Source organism: Phocoena sinus, chromosome 9 (assembly GCF_008692025.1).
Source record: "Phocoena sinus isolate mPhoSin1 chromosome 9, mPhoSin1.pri, whole genome shotgun sequence".
Lineage (NCBI taxonomy): Eukaryota > Metazoa > Chordata > Mammalia > Artiodactyla > Phocoenidae > Phocoena > Phocoena sinus.
This window is the reverse complement of record NC_045771.1, coordinates 52,622,305-52,643,105: the sequence shown is the minus strand read 5'-3', so window position 1 is coordinate 52,643,105 and position 20,801 is coordinate 52,622,305. Positions and strand designations below refer to the sequence as shown.

The window sequence follows — 20,801 nt, the reverse complement described above, 5'->3', positions numbered from 1 at the left end:
ACTGAGGATGCCAAAACCCTAATCATTCTGTGAGTTTCATTATTAAAGTCACATTGGCTAAGATGTTTAACCTGTATGGATGATTAGAATGAAAATAATCATTTTCTCATTCTTTGGAGGTGAATGGACGTCAGGATTTCAGCATTATTTTATGCAGAAGAATACTCAATAACGAAATGATAAAAATAGTTTAAAAGGGGACATTCATCTCCAAGGTATCTATCTGCATTTAATTTCTACTTCTCCATTTGGGCCACTCTAGCTTTTAGAACTGCACCCACTGTTTGTTACACATGTCGAACCCCTTCCAGGCACCTTGGCCAAGGTTACTACTTCTAGAATTACCTACAGTTCAGGCTACAGAACTGGAGTTGAATATAGATGAGGTTCTTTAAGAAAGAATATTAAAGTCAACAAAATATTTTAAAATCAATTCCAATTTTTCCTCATTTATTCAGTCCCAATATATAAACATATAAAATATATAAAATATAAAATCAGACACTTAAGAATTTTGACTACTTTCTTCATTGAAAAGAAATGGTAGGGTCTGTTGTCAGCACCAAATGAGTACAATACTTGGAAAATCTCCGTCTGATATAGGACAAAATCCAGCTAAATCAGGTGACTAAGTTATATTCAATATTTCATATCATTACAAGTTAATGGAAACAATCAGTTTCATAATATGGGCCCCAAGTGTATACTGTAATTCATTATTATGTGGATTTAACTTATATTTGAGTTATATAAGAGTAATCGAAATGAAACTTTCAGAAGGGCAGTTTTCTCCTTCCTTGTGCATAACGACAACATAATGGGACCAAATTAAGTACCTACCATTGCCAGACAGAGTAATGCCAGCCTTTGCATCATCATTGTAAGGGAAGTAAGTGCTGCAGTCCTCACCTACCCAGTGTCTGTTACACACACACTTCAGCTCATTACTGCAAACCTGAAATCCAAAATCAATCTAGAGTCAATGCCAAGTCTCTGGTGCAGAGGCATGAAAAATAAACATTAATTTCTAATTATTATATGCCTAGAATTTGATGGGCCTCAAAATTTATTGGTACTTTCTTCCTACTACTACTTTATATCTTACTCAAGTACTTAAAAAAATATTTTCTAGAGATCAACAGTTGACCCAGAGGGAACAGTGAATTTTAACAGAGGAATGAATTTATACGTCTAAAACAAAAATCAATGAAATGATTGGTTTGAATTTCATTAACTCAAATTTTATGAGGGAGATTTTAAAAACTAAGCAGAATTATAATCATTTGCCAATTATCCAATACAAAGGTTTCTTTCTTCTTCTTCTTCTTCTTTTAAAATAAATTTATTTATTTTTGGCTGCGTTGGGTCTTTCTTTGTTGCTGCGCGCGGGCCTCTCTCTAGTTGCGGCGAGCGGGGGCTGCTCCTTGTTGCAGTGTGCAGGCGTCTCACTGAGGTGGCTTCTCTTGTTGCGGAGCACAGGCTCTAGGAGCATGGGCTTCAGTAGTTGCGGCGTGTGGGCTCAGCAGTTGTGGTGCATGGGCCTAGTTGCTCCACGGCATGTGGGATTTTCCCAGACCAGGGTTTGAACCTGTGTCCCCTGCACCAGCAGGCGTATTCTTAACCACTGCGCCACCAGGGAAGTCCCTAAAGTTTTCTTTCTTCTAAAGAAAGGATCTTTATACCAAAATTTTATTCATCTTTTAGGAAGCAGATGAGATAAAGAGAAATCTGACAAAGAGGAGGGGAGGCCTGAGGCTTTGCAGTGGTCTGAGAAGAAAGCTTCACAAAACCGTAACCTGGGCACCTCAGCCCAAGCTCTAGAGATTAGCTACCTCAGGGTCATGGAAACTGAGAATTCCCTCAAACAGAACCTAGGAAAAAAATTCACATAAAATGGCACCAAATTTTTAAAAATTATCAGACAATAATGTCTTCATTTATACATCCAGGAAACAGAATCTATACCTAAGGTCCTATGATTCAAAGCAACTTTGAAAGGAGTGAGAAGTAGGAGAGAATTCAGTTAGGGTTAAGATCAGAGAAGCGCTTCAGGAGACAGATTTTGACTGGATAGGTTTGTCTTTTGTCTGCTTGAATTTGCCAGAAGACAACATACATGCAGATCTAAATGTAACTATAAAATATGATTAACAAAGTGCAGATTTCAAATTAATTCAGATTAGCAAATTTCTGCAGATTAACAAACATGCAGGAAGAAAAAAAAAGGCCTGGGTTTGAGACCCCACTTCACCACTATCTTTTCAACAGACCATAACGAGGCCAACTGGTTTCTCCAAGTATGTTTCCATATCATACAACAGCACCAGTGACATAGTGACAAGAACAGTGACACCCATGTACGATGATCATAATAAAACCAGTCATAGCTAATGTTATTGGACACTCACTATGTCACAAGGATCGTTTTAAGTATTACATATAAGTTACAGGTGTTAATTCATTGATTCTTCACAACAATCCTGTAAACTAGGCAATATTATTATTCCCATTTTACAGAGGAAGAAAGTGAGTCACAGAGAGGCTAAGTAGTTTGCCCAATCTCACCCAGTTAGTAAGAAGTAGAGCTGGGATTTAAACTCAGACTGATTCCAAGCCCATACTCTTAACCTACATGATGTATACTATATAGAGAATATCTACTGTATTTCTCATTTTAATTTCTGTCACATATACAGAGTTATATTAAAAATACACAGACTATAACCTTTATAATAATTATGCATAATTATTAAAAATTATTGGATGCTATTTGCCACCTGATTTACTTGTGTCTATCACTCATTTACTCATTCCTTAAACAAATAGTTAATTGACACAACTGTGCTTCACACTCAGGACTTCTAGATGAATAAGATACAGTTATTCATTAGCATAATGATCAAGAAAGAATTCCATTATTCTTTCCTCCCATCCCCCCAAAAAGCATCTCTCCCTAGCATCCTCTTCATTATTAAGGAAAGAAGACTTAGCAGATCTCTTTATAGGAGCAGAACAACTTACTATATGTCTTCTCTATTCTCCTGTGCCATCAGAGTCCCTATCCTTTGGCAAAAAGTAACAATTACTAATACCTCCCTAAGGAAATTCTTGGCATATCCCTTAGGGATATACATGGAATGACCAGGACTGAAGGCTTACAATTCCAGGACAGGGGTCCTTTACCTCAACTGGATAGTATAACCAGTTTAAGCAAAGAATCCAGAAGGAGAATAAAAAGAAAATCATAGCACATGCCAAAAGAAAAAGAACAGGAAGTTTTCGTTAGTGTACGAATTCCTAACTGAAAATGTCAAAACTGGAATCACTAATAGAGCATGTTTCTTTAACCTATAAACTTACTTATATAGGACCTACATTATCAGATATATGACTTAACATATAGAATTTGGTCTTTTAAATACCACCATTCTTTCCATTTATTTCTGAGAAACATTTCCTTAATTATTCTGCTTCTATTTCTAGAAGTTATTCTCAGCTGGTACCTACTGTTGTGGCCAAGGCGGTTACTTATGGTCTGTTCTAACCAGTCAGTGCCTGGATCATACCAGTTGTTAAATATTGTGGCCATTGCCCCTGCTTTGCACTCCCTTTTTTATCCCATTATAGTTTGTTAAAATTTGTCTCCTAAGTCACTTGTAGAAAACTAGCATTATATTAAAGATCAATTTAACCTAATAGGAGAGGAAGATGAAAGAATTTGGTTAGGAACATTAAAGTTTTTCTTATTCCCAGGCTTTCACAGATTACACGGCAGACATATTCAAAGGACTATGACCACATGACGGTTCACATACCAGCTAGAGAAACATGGACAAGCATGTTTTAGATTATTACAGAAATAAGCAGTTTAGGGTCTTGTCTGTTTCTGTGATATAAAAGGACTGAATAGTTCCCCATGGTGAGGTACTGAATACTTACTCCATTTCCAGAACAAACAGTGCCTTCTTTAGTGCTTAAACAAGTACTAAAGTTGAAGGAAGCCACAGGAAGACACCTGTGTTCTAAGCACATCATTTGGGGACCACAAGGTGTCCCATCTTCCACATAGCCAAGGTCTACATCTTCGTCAAGCTTAACATGCCCACCACTAAAAATAAATGGAGAGCAAAAAGAAAATGGGATTCCGTGAATTCACATTCATCTTGAGAACATGCTTAAAAACTTAAAAGTAGGCAATATCACTTTCTCTACTTTCTCTTTATTATCTAACAAAAAACAGCAGCATAAACATTTTCAACCTTTAAATGGAGACAGCCATTGAACCTTTTGATCTAATTCCTTTCAGAGATATTGATATATCTTAAGATTTAAACATAATTATTATAACAAGGGCCTGAATTGAAATGGCTTTATCATTTTGCCTTGGCTACCACGTACAAGTCAAGTAAGCCATTATTACTAGCATTTGACTTGATAAATAAGTAGGTTTCAAGATGTCAAATATATTTCAAACAAGGATGAGAATTTTTGGTTTGGGTTTACATTTCCCAAAAAAGATTGTTCTATTAACAAATTACAGCTGACCTTTGAACGATGTGGGGTTTCGGAGTGCCACCCCTCCCCGCAGTCGGAAATCCAAGTTCCACGTCCACAGATTCAACCAATGGGGAGTTGTGTAGTGCCGTAGCACATATTTGTTGAAAAAAATCCACGTAAAAGTGGACCCTCATAGTTCAAACCAGTGTTGTTCAAGGATCAACTGTATATTTGAGAAGACTATACTACTGCAACAGCTATTTAAAATAGCAAGCCCACATATTATGCAGGAATAAAAAATAAACAGGATAAAAACAAATAAATTAAATAAGCAGGATGGGAACTGAAAATGTATATTCATAATCAATTTATGCATATGGTACCATGTCAGTGCTACTATAAAAATCTCCATTCTTTTATTTTTAGCAAAATTATGCATGCACATAGGGACAAATTGGTTTTTAAAATGCAATAAAGTGATCCACTGCCCCCTACTGCTCCGTATATCCCTCCCTGAAGGAAACCAGTTTCTACTCTTAATTGACTCATTTGTTTTTTATGTACATATCTTTAAATAATGAGTTTGTATCACTATTTTTAATTTTTCCATTTTAAGTATTATCAGTTGACTTCCCTCTATGGAATTTGAGAATTCATCTCTCCCCTACCTTCCATCACATATTTTGTTGATCAATAGTTAAATCAATAACAAATTGTGCATTATTATGATTATGTAAATGTTATTTAGTTGAGTGATACAGTACGCCATAATTAAACCCCTTTCTTTTCCTTGTACACCTTTTTGTTTTCCCTCAGATTAGCAAGTCTCTTATTTGTTTGTTGAAGTATCACTACCTCAAAATTAGTCCAATTCTGCTGCCAAAATCTCCACTTAAGATGTGTCTGAACATCAGTTCACCTTCCTGAAATAATCTCTCCTGGAGTTTCCACCTGAAGTTTCCTCTGCTCCTATCTGATTTGGTTGGCTCCGCTCCTGTAAATGGTTCAGAGCTGGACATCTTGGATTTCCCCTCACGATTCATTGGAGGATTGCCATATCTCTTTCCATGGTGAGTATCTTGTTTCCTAAATTCCCTGTGTTTCTTTCTTAGTTTACTTCTTCATTTTGGTGCAGCACAATTTCTAATAGCTTCCTGAGAAAGGACATAGGGGAGTAAACTCGGGGGAAACTTGCGTATTTAAATGTGACTTTATTTTCTACCCTCACACTTGATTCATATTTTGCCTGGGTACAGAATTCTAGTTTGGAAATCATTTTCTCCATTGTCTTCTGGATCCCAGGGCTCTTGTTGATAGACCCTAAACCATTCTAATGACTGATCCTTTCTTTCTTTCCTCTCTGGAAACAGTTGGGATCTTTTTCTTTGTCCTAAGGTTCTGAAATTTCCTAACGATAAGTTTTGATGTGTCTCTAATTTCGCTCATTGCACCTTGCACTTGGTGAGCCTGGCAATATGGAAATTCAAGTCCAGCAGTTCTAGATAATTCTCTTGGAGGTACTCATTGCTAATTTCCTCCCTGCTGTTTTCTCTTTTCTTTATTATTTCCATTCCAAAATGGGGAGCTTTGCTCTATGTTCCCCTTCTTTCCCTCTTTGCCCTATTTTCTGGGAGATAATTTCAACTATTGAGTTAAATTTCTGCCATCGTGTTTTTAATTTCCAACAGCCTTTCTTTTCTTTTCTTAATGTTCCTCATTTTAAAAAATAGCACTCTATTCTTGTTTCATGATAGAAATGTCTTATCTCTGAGAAATGTTGATAGCTGGTTGCTGTATTTTCTGTTGTTGGTTTCTCTCCCTCTCTCTCTCTTTTCATGTTAGAGTCTTTCTTCACAAATCTGATAATCTGCTCATATTTGAGTTGGGGAATCAGACAGATGATGAGAAATTCTAGGACTTTCTGACTGAATACCAATGAGGCTGGACCACTTCTATACAAATCTGATATTGATATATCCTGCTGTCCTTCAGTTTGGAAACCTTCTGTTTTATTTTTTGCAGACTGTAACGCTCAAATCTTTTATGGGAGGGTGAGCAATCCCCAGTTTAGCTGAGTCAGGGAAGCAATCTGTGGATCTAGCAGCTTCTCTAACAGACTTCACCTATCTTCTTTATTTTAGATCCTTTCTCAATCTCCAACTTATTTACTCCCTCTTCCAGAAGTAGATGACACTGCCCATTTTTGAGCTTTTCGGGACTGACAGTATGTATTGGGTTATTTCTTGGTTTTCCCCATTACTGACTTAGGACTTCAGCTTTCTTAGTTTTTGTTTGTTGTTGTTGTTTATCTATTTTATTTTTAATTTTTATTGGTGTACAGTTGATTTACAATGTTGTGTTAGTGTACAGCAAAGTGAATCAGTTATACATATGTCCACTCTTTTAGATTCTTTTCCCATATGGGCCATTACAGAATATTGAGTAGAGTTCTCTGTGCTATATAGTAGGTTCTTATTAGTTTTCTTTTTTTTTGGTGGTACGCGGGCCTCTCACTGTTGGGGCCTCTCCCATTGTGGAGCACAGGCTCCGGACGCACAGGCTCCGTGGCCATGGCTCACGGGTCCAGCTGCTCTGCGGCATGTGGGATCCTCCCGGACCGGGGCATAAACCCATGTCCCCTGCATCGGCAGGCGGACTCCCAACCACTATGCCACCAGGGAAGCCCTCTATTTTTTATATATAGTAGCATGTATATGTCAACCCCAGTCTCCAATCTAGCCCTCCTCTCCCTCTTACCCCCTGGTAACCATAAGTTTGTTTTCTACATCTGTGACTCTACTTCTGTTTTGCAAATAAGTTCATTTGTACCCTTTTTATAGATTCCACATATAAGCGATATCGTATATTTGTCTTTCTTAGTTTTGATAATCATCTACCACACATCTATTTGCTCTCCACGTTCCAAAATTTTGTTGCTGTTGTTTCCCCTCCCTTTCTCTGCTTCCCTGTGGATAAATGAATTCTAAAAAAGATCCATTTGGTGTCATTTTAGGGGGATTTCAGAAGGGAGCAAAAGAAGATGCATATATTTAATCTACTGATTTTACCCAGAAATCCTCTCTCATTTCCCTTAGTAAGAATGAAATGCAAACTAAACCCTGAAAGATTTTACTGACCAATTAAACATAACTCTAGCCACCATATAACATTCCGCAGTCAACTAATTCTCTTCTTTTCATATCTTTTCTGTCAGGATTTCCTTCATCACCTCTATGGACTAGAGTCCATTTCATCTTACTAACATACACATGGACTGAAAACAGAAGTGATCCTAAGCTACATTCCTGGGAAGTAAGATGACTAATGTTCTCATAGAATGGTTAGACCATTACCTGCAGTTTAATGTTCTTGCCTGCTGTACAACTAAAGTAGATGTGATTTCACCATCGAGTTCTCCAAGCCTCGGGATATTACCAATGTTCGTACACAAAAGGTAACCACAAAGCACATCCCTGTGTCAAAAAAGTATGAAATATTTACTTTACTTCTTTCTCCAAAGACATAACAAATCCTGTAAAGTTAGAACAATCACCTTATCTAATTTTAGCATTTGTTTTTTATCAACTATACTATTTCCTCCAATTATAAGCAAAATAAAATGAGCTCAAATTAGTTTACCCCTGCTTTAAAAAGTGTCTTCTCTGAAACTCTTGTTGATGCACCAAAATCCCAACTGTGTTCTAGCCTTTCCTTTACTGTCCATTTAGTATTTATCTAAAGGAAATTACCCATGAAGTAGACTTTTTTTATATCCGAATCTCTTTCCCCATAACACATCACTGGATATACTAAAACATTTATAAAAATATTTGATGAGTGAATGAATGATCTTTGGATGAGTATTCTTTTAGAATACAGTACTTCCTTCAACCTGTGGCACCAGAATTAAAGAAGAGATTACACATTTCATATACTTTGTAGATTCTCAACAACATAGGCTCATGATCCCTTTTTCAATGTATGTCACCACTCCCCCAGCTATCACATACAATTCTAGTTTAACTTGTAAAATATTTTCACTTGTGCTAAACACTATCTTACTTATTCTCTATATTTAACACATTTTAATTGTTAATAGAATAATGATAAACACATGTTCTAATAAATATCTTACAAAGACTGATTAGCAGGCCAGCAAGACTATATATGGAAATATTAGGCTTCATCAGATAGAAAAAGAGAAAAATTAAGACTTGTATCTATCACCAACACAGAAAAATATGTATTATTTCATTCCTGAAAAATATTTTTTTCAAGTTATATCATCATTTTATTATATCTATCATAAATGAAAATGCTTTCTTAACATAGAAGAGATATGCACTGAACATTTTTTTGTTGGAGTTTACTAAATACTTTAGGATATATAAAAAAATTAGACATGATTTTTATCCCCAAGGAAATTATACTCTGGATGAGAAGAGAATCATATACATTAAACAATTATAAAACATAGAGCTGGCAAAAAGGGCCATAAAAATAGTACAAAGGGCTGTGGGAGTTCAGTGGAGAATAGGGAGAGGATTTATTTCCAGAGTAAATCCAGAAATAATTTACAGAGAGAGCATTGTCCAAGCGGGGCTTTGAGGATGGCTAAATTTTTGGCTGGTAAAGGAGTGAGTATAGAGGGTGCTTCCTAAGGAATGAATAGCACACGCACAGGCGTGGAGGTAGGACAATAAAATGTATTAGAAATAGCCAGGTTTGCTAGACTTTGGAAGAGCAGAAAAAACAAAATATGTAGGTTGGGGCCAAACTGAGGAAGAGGTACAGAGCCAAGCTAAGGTTCGATTTTGTTTGTTAAGCAAGACAGTACGACATTCAGCAAAGTGGTTAAGAGGGAGCTCTAAAATCAGACTGCTGGAATTCTAATTCTGCTTCTGTTATATCCTAGTTACATGACCTTGGTCAAATTAATTAACTGTGTCTCAGTTTTCTCCTCCATAAAACAGGGCAAACTGCCATAAAGATTAGATGATATAACTTATGTAAAGTGTGATACAGCGCTTAACGCATAGTGCGCATTCAATAGATGTTGGGCATTATTCTTACTATTAATTAGGTATGTGGAACCAGTGAAATTTGAACAAAGAATTTTTGACATGGTCAAAAAGATTCAGGAAAAGATTATTCTGATGGGAGCATGCTAGAGACTGCTGGCATTGAAAACTAGTAACAGGCTTTTGTAATAGTTGTAGAGTTGATATAGGTCTCGGTTGGGGTAATACAATAGAAGTAGAAATGAAGAGATGAATTAAAGACAAAGGGTAGAGGAGTAAAAGAGAATAATGAACATGATTTGGCATTTGGACAAGGAGCCAGAGGGCAGGTGGCATCAGGGATCACCCTGAGGCTTCTAAACAGAAGGACAGTGAGATATTAAGACCTTTGGCAAAAACAGGCCTTTAGAAAAGTCAGAGCCAGTTAATTCAATCTACCAGTACTGAGGATATATTCTGTTGGCTTTAATTCTTGTTGCCTTTGAGATGCTGACAGGTGTCTTCTAGGTGAGAAAGTCCTGAGGCAGCTATAGGCATGGCCTGAGCCTTAGGGGAGAGGTCAGAATGCGTGTTAAGATTTGGGAGCTTTCTGCAATGGCGATGCTGGAACTGTGGGAAGAGATGAGGTGAAAAGAATGCTTTACAGGATGCAGAAAACAGGAAAGTCCTGGTCGTTCAAAAAGTAGTGCCTGCAACTGAGGTATAAACTCTAGCTAATTTCTCCATCTCACCGTTTGTTGCATTGTATCCATGTGTCTTTGTCTTTCCCACAGTTACCCTTCTCGGTGCCTTCAATATTCAGTTTCTCATAGCAGTATTTGTCTGATGCCGTCACCTCTGAAGCAGAATAGAGTTTTCTATCAGTGAGAGATACACCACATGAGTTGTTCAGCATGTCTGCAGTAAGGGGAAAACACGCACGAAGGACTCTCCTTCACTACAATGTTATCAATTCCAAAAATTGTAGCTATGGTTCACAAGAGTGCCCTATATCACAAGCATCCATCACTCAGGCACATTTTTCACAACTGCTCCTTTGAAACTTGGAAAACAAATCTATTTAGATCTTTGACAGGACTCAGGCTATAGGTTCTAAGAACAACACTCCTCAGAATTTGGCCAGTCATTAGGGGAAGATGCTACCAAATATTTCATTGAATAAATACTCAGTGCTTTAATCTCAGTGCCAAATATAAAGCACGAATTTCTCACTCAGCAACTTTTATGAATCATAAAGACAATTTTATTAAACGAGTGATGTACTATAATTAAAGATTCAAGAAACAGCAGTATTTCCACCTTGTTTATTAATTCTTAATAGCTATCGAAAAACGTTACTCTACTTTTAAACAAACTTGAATTCTGGTTAAATCTCTGAAAGTCAAATAACATTTTTTAGTCATGTCAGCATCTTTGTCAGGATTATTTTTGCTAAAGCCAAGGCTGATACATGGAGCCATCCACGAGTTAGATCAAAACGACTTTTGCAAACTAATCAAAGATGATTGTCGGTATGTATATATAGATATATTTTAAACTTACTATATTGGTAGTTTCTTTTCCTACTTCTTGCTGTCAGCCACTAATTTTTCTTAAGGGGAAGAAGCACAAACCATATTTCTTTGTCCAGAGCATAAACCTACATAACTAAATTTTTCTCCCATCCCCATGTTTCTCTAGTTGTTCCAAAGAGAGCATACACTTCCCCTCCCAAAAGGATTATAGCCACTGTTTGTGACAATTAAGGATTATCATTATATTTATAGCTGGCTTTCTAATACAAATCATCTCTTGGAAGAGTTTAAAACAAAAACTGCTTTCAAAAGGGCCAGTAATACTTCTGGAAAATATATCACATTTAAATATACATTCAAGTTAAATATGTTTTAGATATAAATGTTATATGTTTCCCTCTGAAAATCTGATGATTTTGAAAGAAATAACATTAAAATATCTTTATGATATGGCAGAAATACCTCAGCAGAAATTCACCTATAACTAGGAAAACCAGCTGGAGATTAAGAAAGAGAGTTAAGGAAGAAAAAGCAATTCTAGCTAAAATGCTACAGTTCTTATCCAAGGGTCCATGTCCATTCCATGTGGTTGATGGGTTTTGCCTAAGGATACTAAAGGCAGCATAAGAGGAGCTAAAACCCAGGTTTGCTCTATTCTCCAAGCTGCACGCACTAGAGTGGACTTTACCTGCCTGGAAGCAAAGACACTTTCTGTCCAAAGACACTGCCAGCTAGCCAAGAGGTATGGAGCTGTATCTTCTCAAAGAAGGTGCTTTTCTCTAATTTCCACAAAAGTGCCCCTGCTAAGACCTGCAGTGGCTTTGAAAATCCCCTAGTCATAAAGTAGTTGAAAAATTATTTCCAGCTCACATGTCTTTGGGCCAGATACCATAATTTGAAAAGGATCAAGCCATACTATTTACTCACTTTGCCCCCAGATGTATTTGCATTGTCTATCCCTGGTTTTACATCTTCCTCCAAAGCAAATTCCCTAAAATGGAAAAGCATACCCATTAGCGACACGACGTCCCCTTCTGTCAGATAACTGAAAATGTAAATATGACTAGGAAAACTAGTAGATGAGTATTATAAGGGCCTTTTATCTTCAGAGTTGATTACAAAACATTTAATATGATCTTCCTACTTTGATAAGACTTCAGTATTTCTTTCATGCTGGTACACATGAAACATTTAGGTAAAGATGAAGTAACTTACCTGGACACCATCACATGAATAACCATCCATCTTATGAATATTGGGGGCACACTAGGAATAGAAAACAGAAGTATGAACCAAATGCACAGCAAAATGTCAAGATGAGCTAATCCCTTTATAAATATTTTCATTTTAAAAATAAAGTCTGATAATATAGGATAGTCTCCCAAACCATCTGAAAATAAAAACAAACAAGATCAAGAGAAATCAAAAGGAAATGTAACAATTGGTGCACTTTCCCCTAAAAATATGGATCTACCAGAGGCAAAAGTAGTTGATTTGTAAATCCTTATTTACAAATAAAAAGAACTGACAGCAATGACTCAGCTAACTTACACAGACACACTATTCCCCAGAGCAAGAAAAACAAGAGCACAAGACAAAAGCAAGGAAGATGACAACAGATGGAGCCATAGGTATGGTTTCCTCTTTTTCGCCATGAGAAGTAACATCGCCCTTACACTTAAAATGACTCTCAAGCAAAGGTCTACCCTGGACATGTTAGAAAAAGACATGCTTTAGAGCCCACCCACCCCCTTTTCTTTCCTTGTAGCAATTGCAGAAAAGACTGCAAAGCATTCTTATGTGGATAGAAACAGAGTGTAATTTTTAAATTTATTATACCTCTTTTCTACATTATAGTAATTACATACTCATTTGAGAAAAGTTAGAAAATGTGAAAAAGTAGGAAAAATTAAAGTCTCTCATTTTCCTACCACCCAAAGACAACTATTTTTTATATTTTGGAACATTTTTTTCCTCTATCATTTTCTACAAAATGCGATTTTTTTTTTTTTTTTTTTTTTGCGGTACGCGGGCCTCTCACTGCTGTGGCCTCTCCCGTTGCGGAGCACAGGCTCTGGAAGCGCAGGCTCAGCGGCCATGGCTCACGGGCCCAGCCGCTCCGCGGCATGTGGGATCTTCCCGGACCAGGGCACAAACCCGTGTCCCCTAGCATCGGCAGGCGGACTCTCAACCACTGCGCCACCAGGGAAGCCCAAAATATGATATTTTTAAACATAAGTGTAATCAAGTTATAGATAATGTTTTATATTCTGTTTCAGCCCTTCACTTTCATCATACAAGTTTCCTCACATCATAATAAACTTTTTTGAAGGTATCATCTTGATAGCTGTAACACATTGCCCTGAGCTAACAAACCATATAATCAATGTACTAAAATATTTAGTTATAACTATCTCCAATTTATGCTGTTACAACCAACGGAACAGGAGCATCTTTGTACGTACAACATTTTCGGATTTAGAATTCTTTTAAAATCCCTGCTTATCATATAATCACGTTTCAAAGAAGTTGCTCTAATATACTTTCACTCCCAGAGCCCATTCACTGTATCTCCATCATCACTAGGTGTTAGGTTAGAAGCATAATGCTAATTAGATAGTAGGAAAGGAAAGTACTTTTACACAAAAGATCTTTAATCTCTTAGGATGACTACCTTTAAAATAAAGCATTTTTAATGGTTAAAGTAGATATACCACTACTGAATCCCTCTTCTCTAGAGAAAAAAAGATGTGGGCAGTCTTCATTTTGCATGAATTTCACTCACACTAGAGCATGAATTTCACTCACCGTGGTTTTGTTAAACAACACCAGTACCCCAAGGACACAGTTCCAATTTCAGTTACCACAATAGATTAACTGTGAGTAATTGCATGAAGTACAAACTTTGCTACTAGCTCGTCAGTCCACTGATCACTAGGTAAACAAGAGATGCCCATCACAGTCAATGACCCATCTAGTCACTTCTTTCAAAGTCTGTTGGTGATTGCTCGCTGAGCATCTGTTCATTCAGTTCATGCATGGACAACAGAGAATGTAGATTGTTACCTCTCTCTCTCTGGGTGATACCATGTGACATCTTACAAAATCGAATGATTGAAAGAGGAAACTGGCCAACAAAGATGAAAGTGCACCAAAGAAATGAAAAGTGATGACATTGGAAGAGAAATTCAAGTCAAATGTAAATGGTGTGATAGAAAAAAATCACTATGGGAATGGAATGTTGATACCGCTGTTCAGCAAAAACTTCCCATTCACAACTTCACATCTCTTGGAGATATTTCAGGACATTGAAAGCACAAAGGATAAAATGTCAAAAGCTGATACAAACTTAGAAAGGAGTGTGGCAATTCAACAAGGCATAGAAAAGATGCTCACCAAGTGTCATAAGGTTTATGACCAGGAGAAGGTAAGCACAGCTCAAACTACTCTTGGTAAGTTTTTTAACAAAGAAATAAAATACTATAATTTTCAGTGTTTCTGTTTTAATTTAATATGCTAAATAAATGTTAGTTTTTTTTTTGTTTCCCTATTCATTTAAGACCAACAGTAAGAGAGTTTTTAATCATCTGACATTTTTTAAAGATCGCAGAACAACTGTAACTTTTTCCATTGAGTACTAGAATAACTTTACGTGGTTTCAGCTTGCATGGTCATTTGTGTTCCTGCACTAATATGCAAAGTAAGGACTGCCTACATACATGTACACTGAAATCTGTGAACCCCTGACCAAGTTTATCAACTTCCCTATCTTCCCTACTGACAACTAAATGATATTAAATTCAAGAGCAGCTATTAGTGGCAAGCTGTGTCAGATAAACAAGAGTCAAGACAGGTCCCTTTTCAGAACCCAATACCCGGTGGGCCTCTCTGCCTTGGCTGACTCCTGTTTCAACCAGCTGAAGAGAGTCTCTTTGATTCCTCCTTCACTAGCTAGACAAAAAGCAAATGCCTTTTACCCTCTACTTTAAACAAAAACAAAATAGTTAAGGCACGTATGTATACAGTCTTAAATTAGTTCAACATTAAGACAAAATCACGCCGAACCTCTGCTCAAGCTTTGATTACTGAAACTTCAATTCTCAAAAAATTAATAAAAGGAGGGTGAGAGTTGACGTGAAAGAGAAACATGAGTATCTTGTCCGTTTCCATTTCACCTGGGGGTCAGCACACTAAACATACTCCTACTTTTCCCCCATTGGGTTTAGAGAAATTATTCGTAAATTACCTGGCTTGAATTTCCTGAGCATGTTTCACGAATATCACAATCATTTACTGCTTCACGGCACACAGTTCCCATAGGCTGAAACTAAAATGAACAGAAATCAATGTGCAAAGCTGTCAAAGGAAAAAACCTCTCACAGTATCATCTTTAAAAAAAGAGAAATGAATCTTTTTTTTGGATAGGAATAGCTTAAACTAGTTTAAGATGGAAATCTGTGAAAACCACAGTTACTGCATGAAATGTCAACTTAATTGTTCTCAGAGTTTCTCACATATAAAGTAATTTGCATAGCCATCACACATAAGCCTTACAAGATCTTGTTAAAATAGGATGTGCTTGATGGTACATCTGTACCAGAAGGACAGTCAGTCCAAGTTCTAGTAATTCTTCCTTCCAAATAGCTTTTGGATTTACACTTTACCCTTCATTCTTACTGGCACCTTTATCATATTTTTCTTTTTTACCTCATCAGCCAAGAATTTGGAAGTTACATTTTGGACTGAATTGTAAAAGTTAGATTTTCTGGCAAAGCTGTTTCCTCCCATGCTTTCCTTTACCATCTTCTCTCCTGCCTAATTTTTATACAGATCTATAGCTTGGTCTTTTATTCCTTTTTTAATGTTTCTATTATTTGTATTTGTGTATGAGAGTTTTTTTGTCTGTTTTCAACTCAAATATTTTTTGTAAGTGTGGGAGTTGTACAACTAAATGTTATGCTTGTTGGATTCATAAATTGCAAGAGTATTCATTATAACAAAACAAAGAGATCTATAAAATTATCATCCTTCTCCTTCTCTCTTTAATCCCACTCTCTTTCCTGCTCCAAAACGTTACTATTTGGGGAGGGATCCTTCCATGCTTTTATCTCTGCTCACACAAACATACACAGTATTCGGGACCCCTCCCCACCCATCCATACACACACACACATACAACTTTCATCTTCTCTCCCTTGTTCACGACCCTCCAGGCATTTCAGTTTCCTGCTGTCCATAGAACATGAGCAGCACACTGTCAACTGCAATCAGGAGTTCAACAGATATTTTTCAGAAGATCAGAACAAAACTTGTGTTCATTCATTTATTCACCAAGTGTTTGCTAGGCACTTAAAATGTGCTAGGGACTCTCTAGCCACTGGAGACTCAGTGGAGAAGAAAACACAAGAATCCTGCTGGCAAGGAACTTACATTTCAGTGGGAGTACATAAGCCATAAAAATAAGGCAATAAGCAAGATAAGTTAATTTCATATACTCTGGTTCTCTTCCTCCTTGGGATTGGTGCAAGCTACAATTCTAGAACTTCTGAGGTAGAAGTACGAGCAGATTTAAGGTAGAGTTTATGTGGGAGTGTAAATGTTCAAGAACTGTCAGGAAACTTCTGAAAGAAAGCATAGTAAAGGAGAACTTGTTCTAAGTGCTGGGATAAAGCAGTAAATAAATCAACCCAAATCCCTGCCCTCTTGGAATTTACATACAAATAAAAGGAGAAAAAGAGTAAAGAAGTAAATAACCAATGAGTCCCCAAATCATGGCTTGAGGGCAAACTTTGGTTGGCTACCTGTTTTTTTTGTTTGTTTGTTTGTTTTTTGCGGTATGCAGGCCTCTCACTGTTGTGGCCTCTCCCATTGCGGAGCACAGGCTCCGGACTTGCAGGCTCAGCAGCCATGGCTCACGGGCCCAGCTGCTCCACGGCATGTGGGATCTTCCTGGACCGGGGCACGAACCCGTGTCCCCTAGCATCGGCAGGCGGACTCTCAACCACTGCGCCACCAGGGAAGCCCGGCTACCTGTTTTTATACATAAAGTTTTATTGGAACACTGCCACACCCATTTACTTCTGTATTTTCGATGGCTGCTTTCAAAGAAAGAGTTGAGTAAGTGAAACAGAGACCTTATAACCCACAAAGCATAAACTATTTGCTATCTGGCCCTTTACAGAAAGTGTTTGCCAACTCTGACTTACAGATACATTATTATAAATACATACAGGAGAAAACAGAGATACATATGATTTCTCATCTTGTTCTTCCATTCCCTCCTTTCCATTCACTCTTCTGCCTGACTCCTTTAGGGATGAGAGTCGGGGTGTGGGGTAGAGAAAGTGGCAGAAGAGATCTTACTTGACTGGTAAAGTTGTAACTTATATTCTGGGATAGTTAACCCTGCCATTTTATTGTATATTTTAATTTTATTATTTTGTACTTGTTCCTGTCAATGATTATATCACAAAGAGTCTAACTGTAGAAATCCAAGAAAAAATGGCATAATTAAATGCATTTTATGGATGGGCAGACTTAAAACACTGAGAATTAAAATAAATGATTGGGGATCCCTGGAAAGCAGCGGGAGGAACTGAGAGAATAAACAGTTGAGGTAGCCAACATGAAAGAATGTCTGTTTAACATTTGGTTTAATCTTCCGTTTTTAGAGAGTGCTTTCAGAGATCTCTGCCTGCGCTTTGCTTCTCTTAAAACGCTGCCAGAGACACAGTGGTAACGTGGAAACAACAGAAATTCCTGCCAGCAAATGTGGGATGTAACTGCACGTTTATCCCTTACTAGCTGAGTGAGCCTATGCAGGCTATTTCACTTCCTGGAGACTGGCACTGCTCATTGGAAACATCTGGATAACAATGCCCATCCCAAAAGTGTAGCCATGAGCATTATCTAAGACAGCAGTCTCAACAACAGGACATTTGGCAATGTCTGAAGACACTGTGGTGTCATGACTTGGAAGGATGCTGCTGGCAACTAGTAGGTAGAAGTCAGGGATGTTGCTAAATATCCTACAAGACGTAAGACACACCCTCACAATGAAGAATTATCTGGCCAAAAATGTCAACAGTGCCAGGGTTATGAAACCTGGATATAGGATGACATAATTTGAAAGTGCTTAGTACAGTTTCTGGCACACAATAGGGTATTTAATATGATAGGTTCATATTTCACCCTCTCTTAACTCATTAAACTTAGTCAATCAGCAAATAATCAGTAAGAGAGTGCTGTGCATATTTATTCATTCATTCAACAATTATTTACTGAAGACCTGTACCAATTACAGTGTAAGTGCCTGGCTCTGCCTCCATAAAATGTACAGACCTGAGGGAGAGGAAGATATTGAACCTCAGAAATAATGTAGAATATTGTACCAGATTTTATATGAGAAGAGAAAAAAGATAGATTTCTTTGAGCAAGGTAAGCCCCAGGTAACTGTAGTCTTGATGTAGAGGCTTAAATATTTGGGGGCAGGTACAGGATACTGTTGGGAGGATGAAAACAGACAAGGTGTATAAGGATGCATTAAACTCTCATGCACAACACATGAAAGGTGTTTTAATGTCTAAAGGGATTTCTTTTGTTCCCTCAACAGCTAATGCAAGAGATATACCAAGCTGAGCACCAAGAAGGGAAGGATCTATTGAATATCCACTTGGCTTTACAATGAAGGAAACACATCATTCAAAAAATAGTTTCATTTAAATTATATTACATTTTATTTTTATTATTGTTATTACATATATATGATAGCACATTAAATGGTTTCATTTAACGTGCATGCTCCTCAGAGAGGCAGTAGAGAGAGGACAAACTCTGGGGATTACAAACATTCAGGCCCTAGCTCCTGACTTGGTATAAGACCCAGGGAAAACTACTTAATCACTACAAGCCTCTGTGTTCTCATCTGTTAGATGGGAATAAAAAGAGTAACTACTCCTGACAAAGTTTGCGAGGCTCCTGTAAAGCACCTGGCACTTAATCACTCAACAAATGTTAGGTCTTACTATTGTTATTTGGTTATATTTACCTAGCCTTAACAATTTAATCACATATGTCCTCTTTTCTTTCAGCTGGTTATTAATCAACATTTATTTACCTTGCACTTTTTACAACAAAGACCATCACTGCACTGGGAGTCTTGAGTCAAGGTGCATTTCTTACAACACTCTGCTCCTTCAAGGACACATTCCTAAGGAATATAAACATTTGCAAAACGTCAGAGAATGGTGTCATTTTCCTGAAAGTACCAGGATATTTTCTAAAACCAATGTACAGCCTCAAAGTGAGCATCTTCCTTCCACAAATCTTATGAATTTCTAGGCATAATACTTGCTCTTCATGTTTCAGTGTGTGAACCTGGAATAACCCCGAACAACCTAAAGAAATCATCCCAACACCCAGAGACTTACTGCCGGGGTCCCACAGTCACACTCCTCTCCAGTTTCAATGAAGCCATTGCCACACTCAGGAGGATCAAGAAGCTGTGGAATGAAAACCAAAAAGGGCACTAAAATGCAGAAAAATCAACATCAAAGACCTTACGAGAGACCACAAGTGCCACACCTACACTTCTGGCGTATCTGTCAGTCATTCCAAAATATATTTTTATTTTCCTAAACTGCAAAGTATGACTTCAGAATTTTAGAACTGGAAACTTTAGAACATAGTGTCTAATATTGTTTCCATTTCATATTTAATCATATTTTCATATATAACATACCTATCAAGCAGGGTCTGATAAGTGTCATCAAAATAAAAGATGATCTTGGCATTGACTAAAACCAAGCCAGATGGACTCCTGAAATTTCATTTCAAACAGGACGCAAGGGATTTGGAGTCAGACATCTGGATTCAAATTGTGGCTCAGCTACTTATCTTGCGCAAATGGCTTGCCATCTCAGAGCCCAAGTGTTTTCGTATTTAAGACAGGAATAATAATAATATTAGCTTCCCATCTACTTAATGAATTGTTATGAGGATCAAGTTCAATTACATGCGAAAAGCCCTTTATTAACTGTTATTTCCTTGTGAAACAGAAAGTTTTTTCATGGACAATAAGGAAAACATCACAAAAATTAATAAATCCACTGATTTATTTAATATAAAATACAACTCTTCCTATTAAGATAGCTCTGCAGAGAACAGCAATATTAATTTGCCCCAGAGATGGAAGCAGTTTTTGGCCTGTACAAGAGTATATTTTGAGACTTCTATATTTTTTAACTTTCTGCTGATTTTATTATCTTTTGAGTATAATTTATCTTATGGTGATAGGTAAAACTAGTAAATAGCTGCTATGTTCCAGATATATAATATTCATTCAAAAGTTAATACAAGTTTACATATTATAGAATGGAAGTGAGTACACACCCACATGCATGCATGCACACACACACACTTTCTTAACCAACTAGAAGGAAAAAACAAGCAAACAAACAAACAAAAAATCAAGAAAGCAACAACAAAAGTCCCCACCTAATTTCAAATACTCTCTCCTCTCCTACAAAAGAATCAACTCATCTCTAGATTTCATTTTTAGTTGAAAGGGTCATAATGAATGTGGCAGCTTTGAAAGCCAAAACTAAAATTCTCCAGATGAAAAAACACAGTTATTCTCTTACTCTGGGCTCAGAATAATCAATTAGTTTGGTTAAAAGACTTGAATTGTTTTTCATTTATAGAAGCAGGAATTTAGTTCCAATATCCCTTCTGAAGCTTTTGGAAAGAGTCTTAAAATTGTCAATTTGAT

The 20,801-nt window shown here is 37.0% G+C and overlaps 1 protein-coding gene across 3 annotated transcripts in view; it reads right to left on the bottom strand.

Annotated features, from left to right (window-relative positions):
- ADAM22 (ADAM metallopeptidase domain 22) overlaps nt 1-20,801 on the bottom strand; it is a 238,855-nt gene that overhangs the window by 32,395 nt on the left and 185,659 nt on the right. For all 3 annotated transcript variants that reach the window (XM_032643825.1, XM_032643826.1, XM_032643824.1), the window contains 9 exons: nt 19,462-19,533; nt 19,149-19,241; nt 15,279-15,359; nt 12,248-12,298; nt 11,960-12,023; nt 10,250-10,355; nt 7,851-7,970; nt 3,940-4,108; nt 841-955 (listed from right to left, as the gene is read on the bottom strand). In XM_032643825.1, the coding sequence (XP_032499716.1) occupies nt 841-955; nt 3,940-4,108; nt 7,851-7,970; nt 10,250-10,355; nt 11,960-12,023; nt 12,248-12,298; nt 15,279-15,359; nt 19,149-19,241; nt 19,462-19,533 (871 nt within the window). The remainder of the gene's footprint in view (nt 1-840; nt 956-3,939; nt 4,109-7,850; nt 7,971-10,249; nt 10,356-11,959; nt 12,024-12,247; nt 12,299-15,278; nt 15,360-19,148; nt 19,242-19,461; nt 19,534-20,801) is intronic.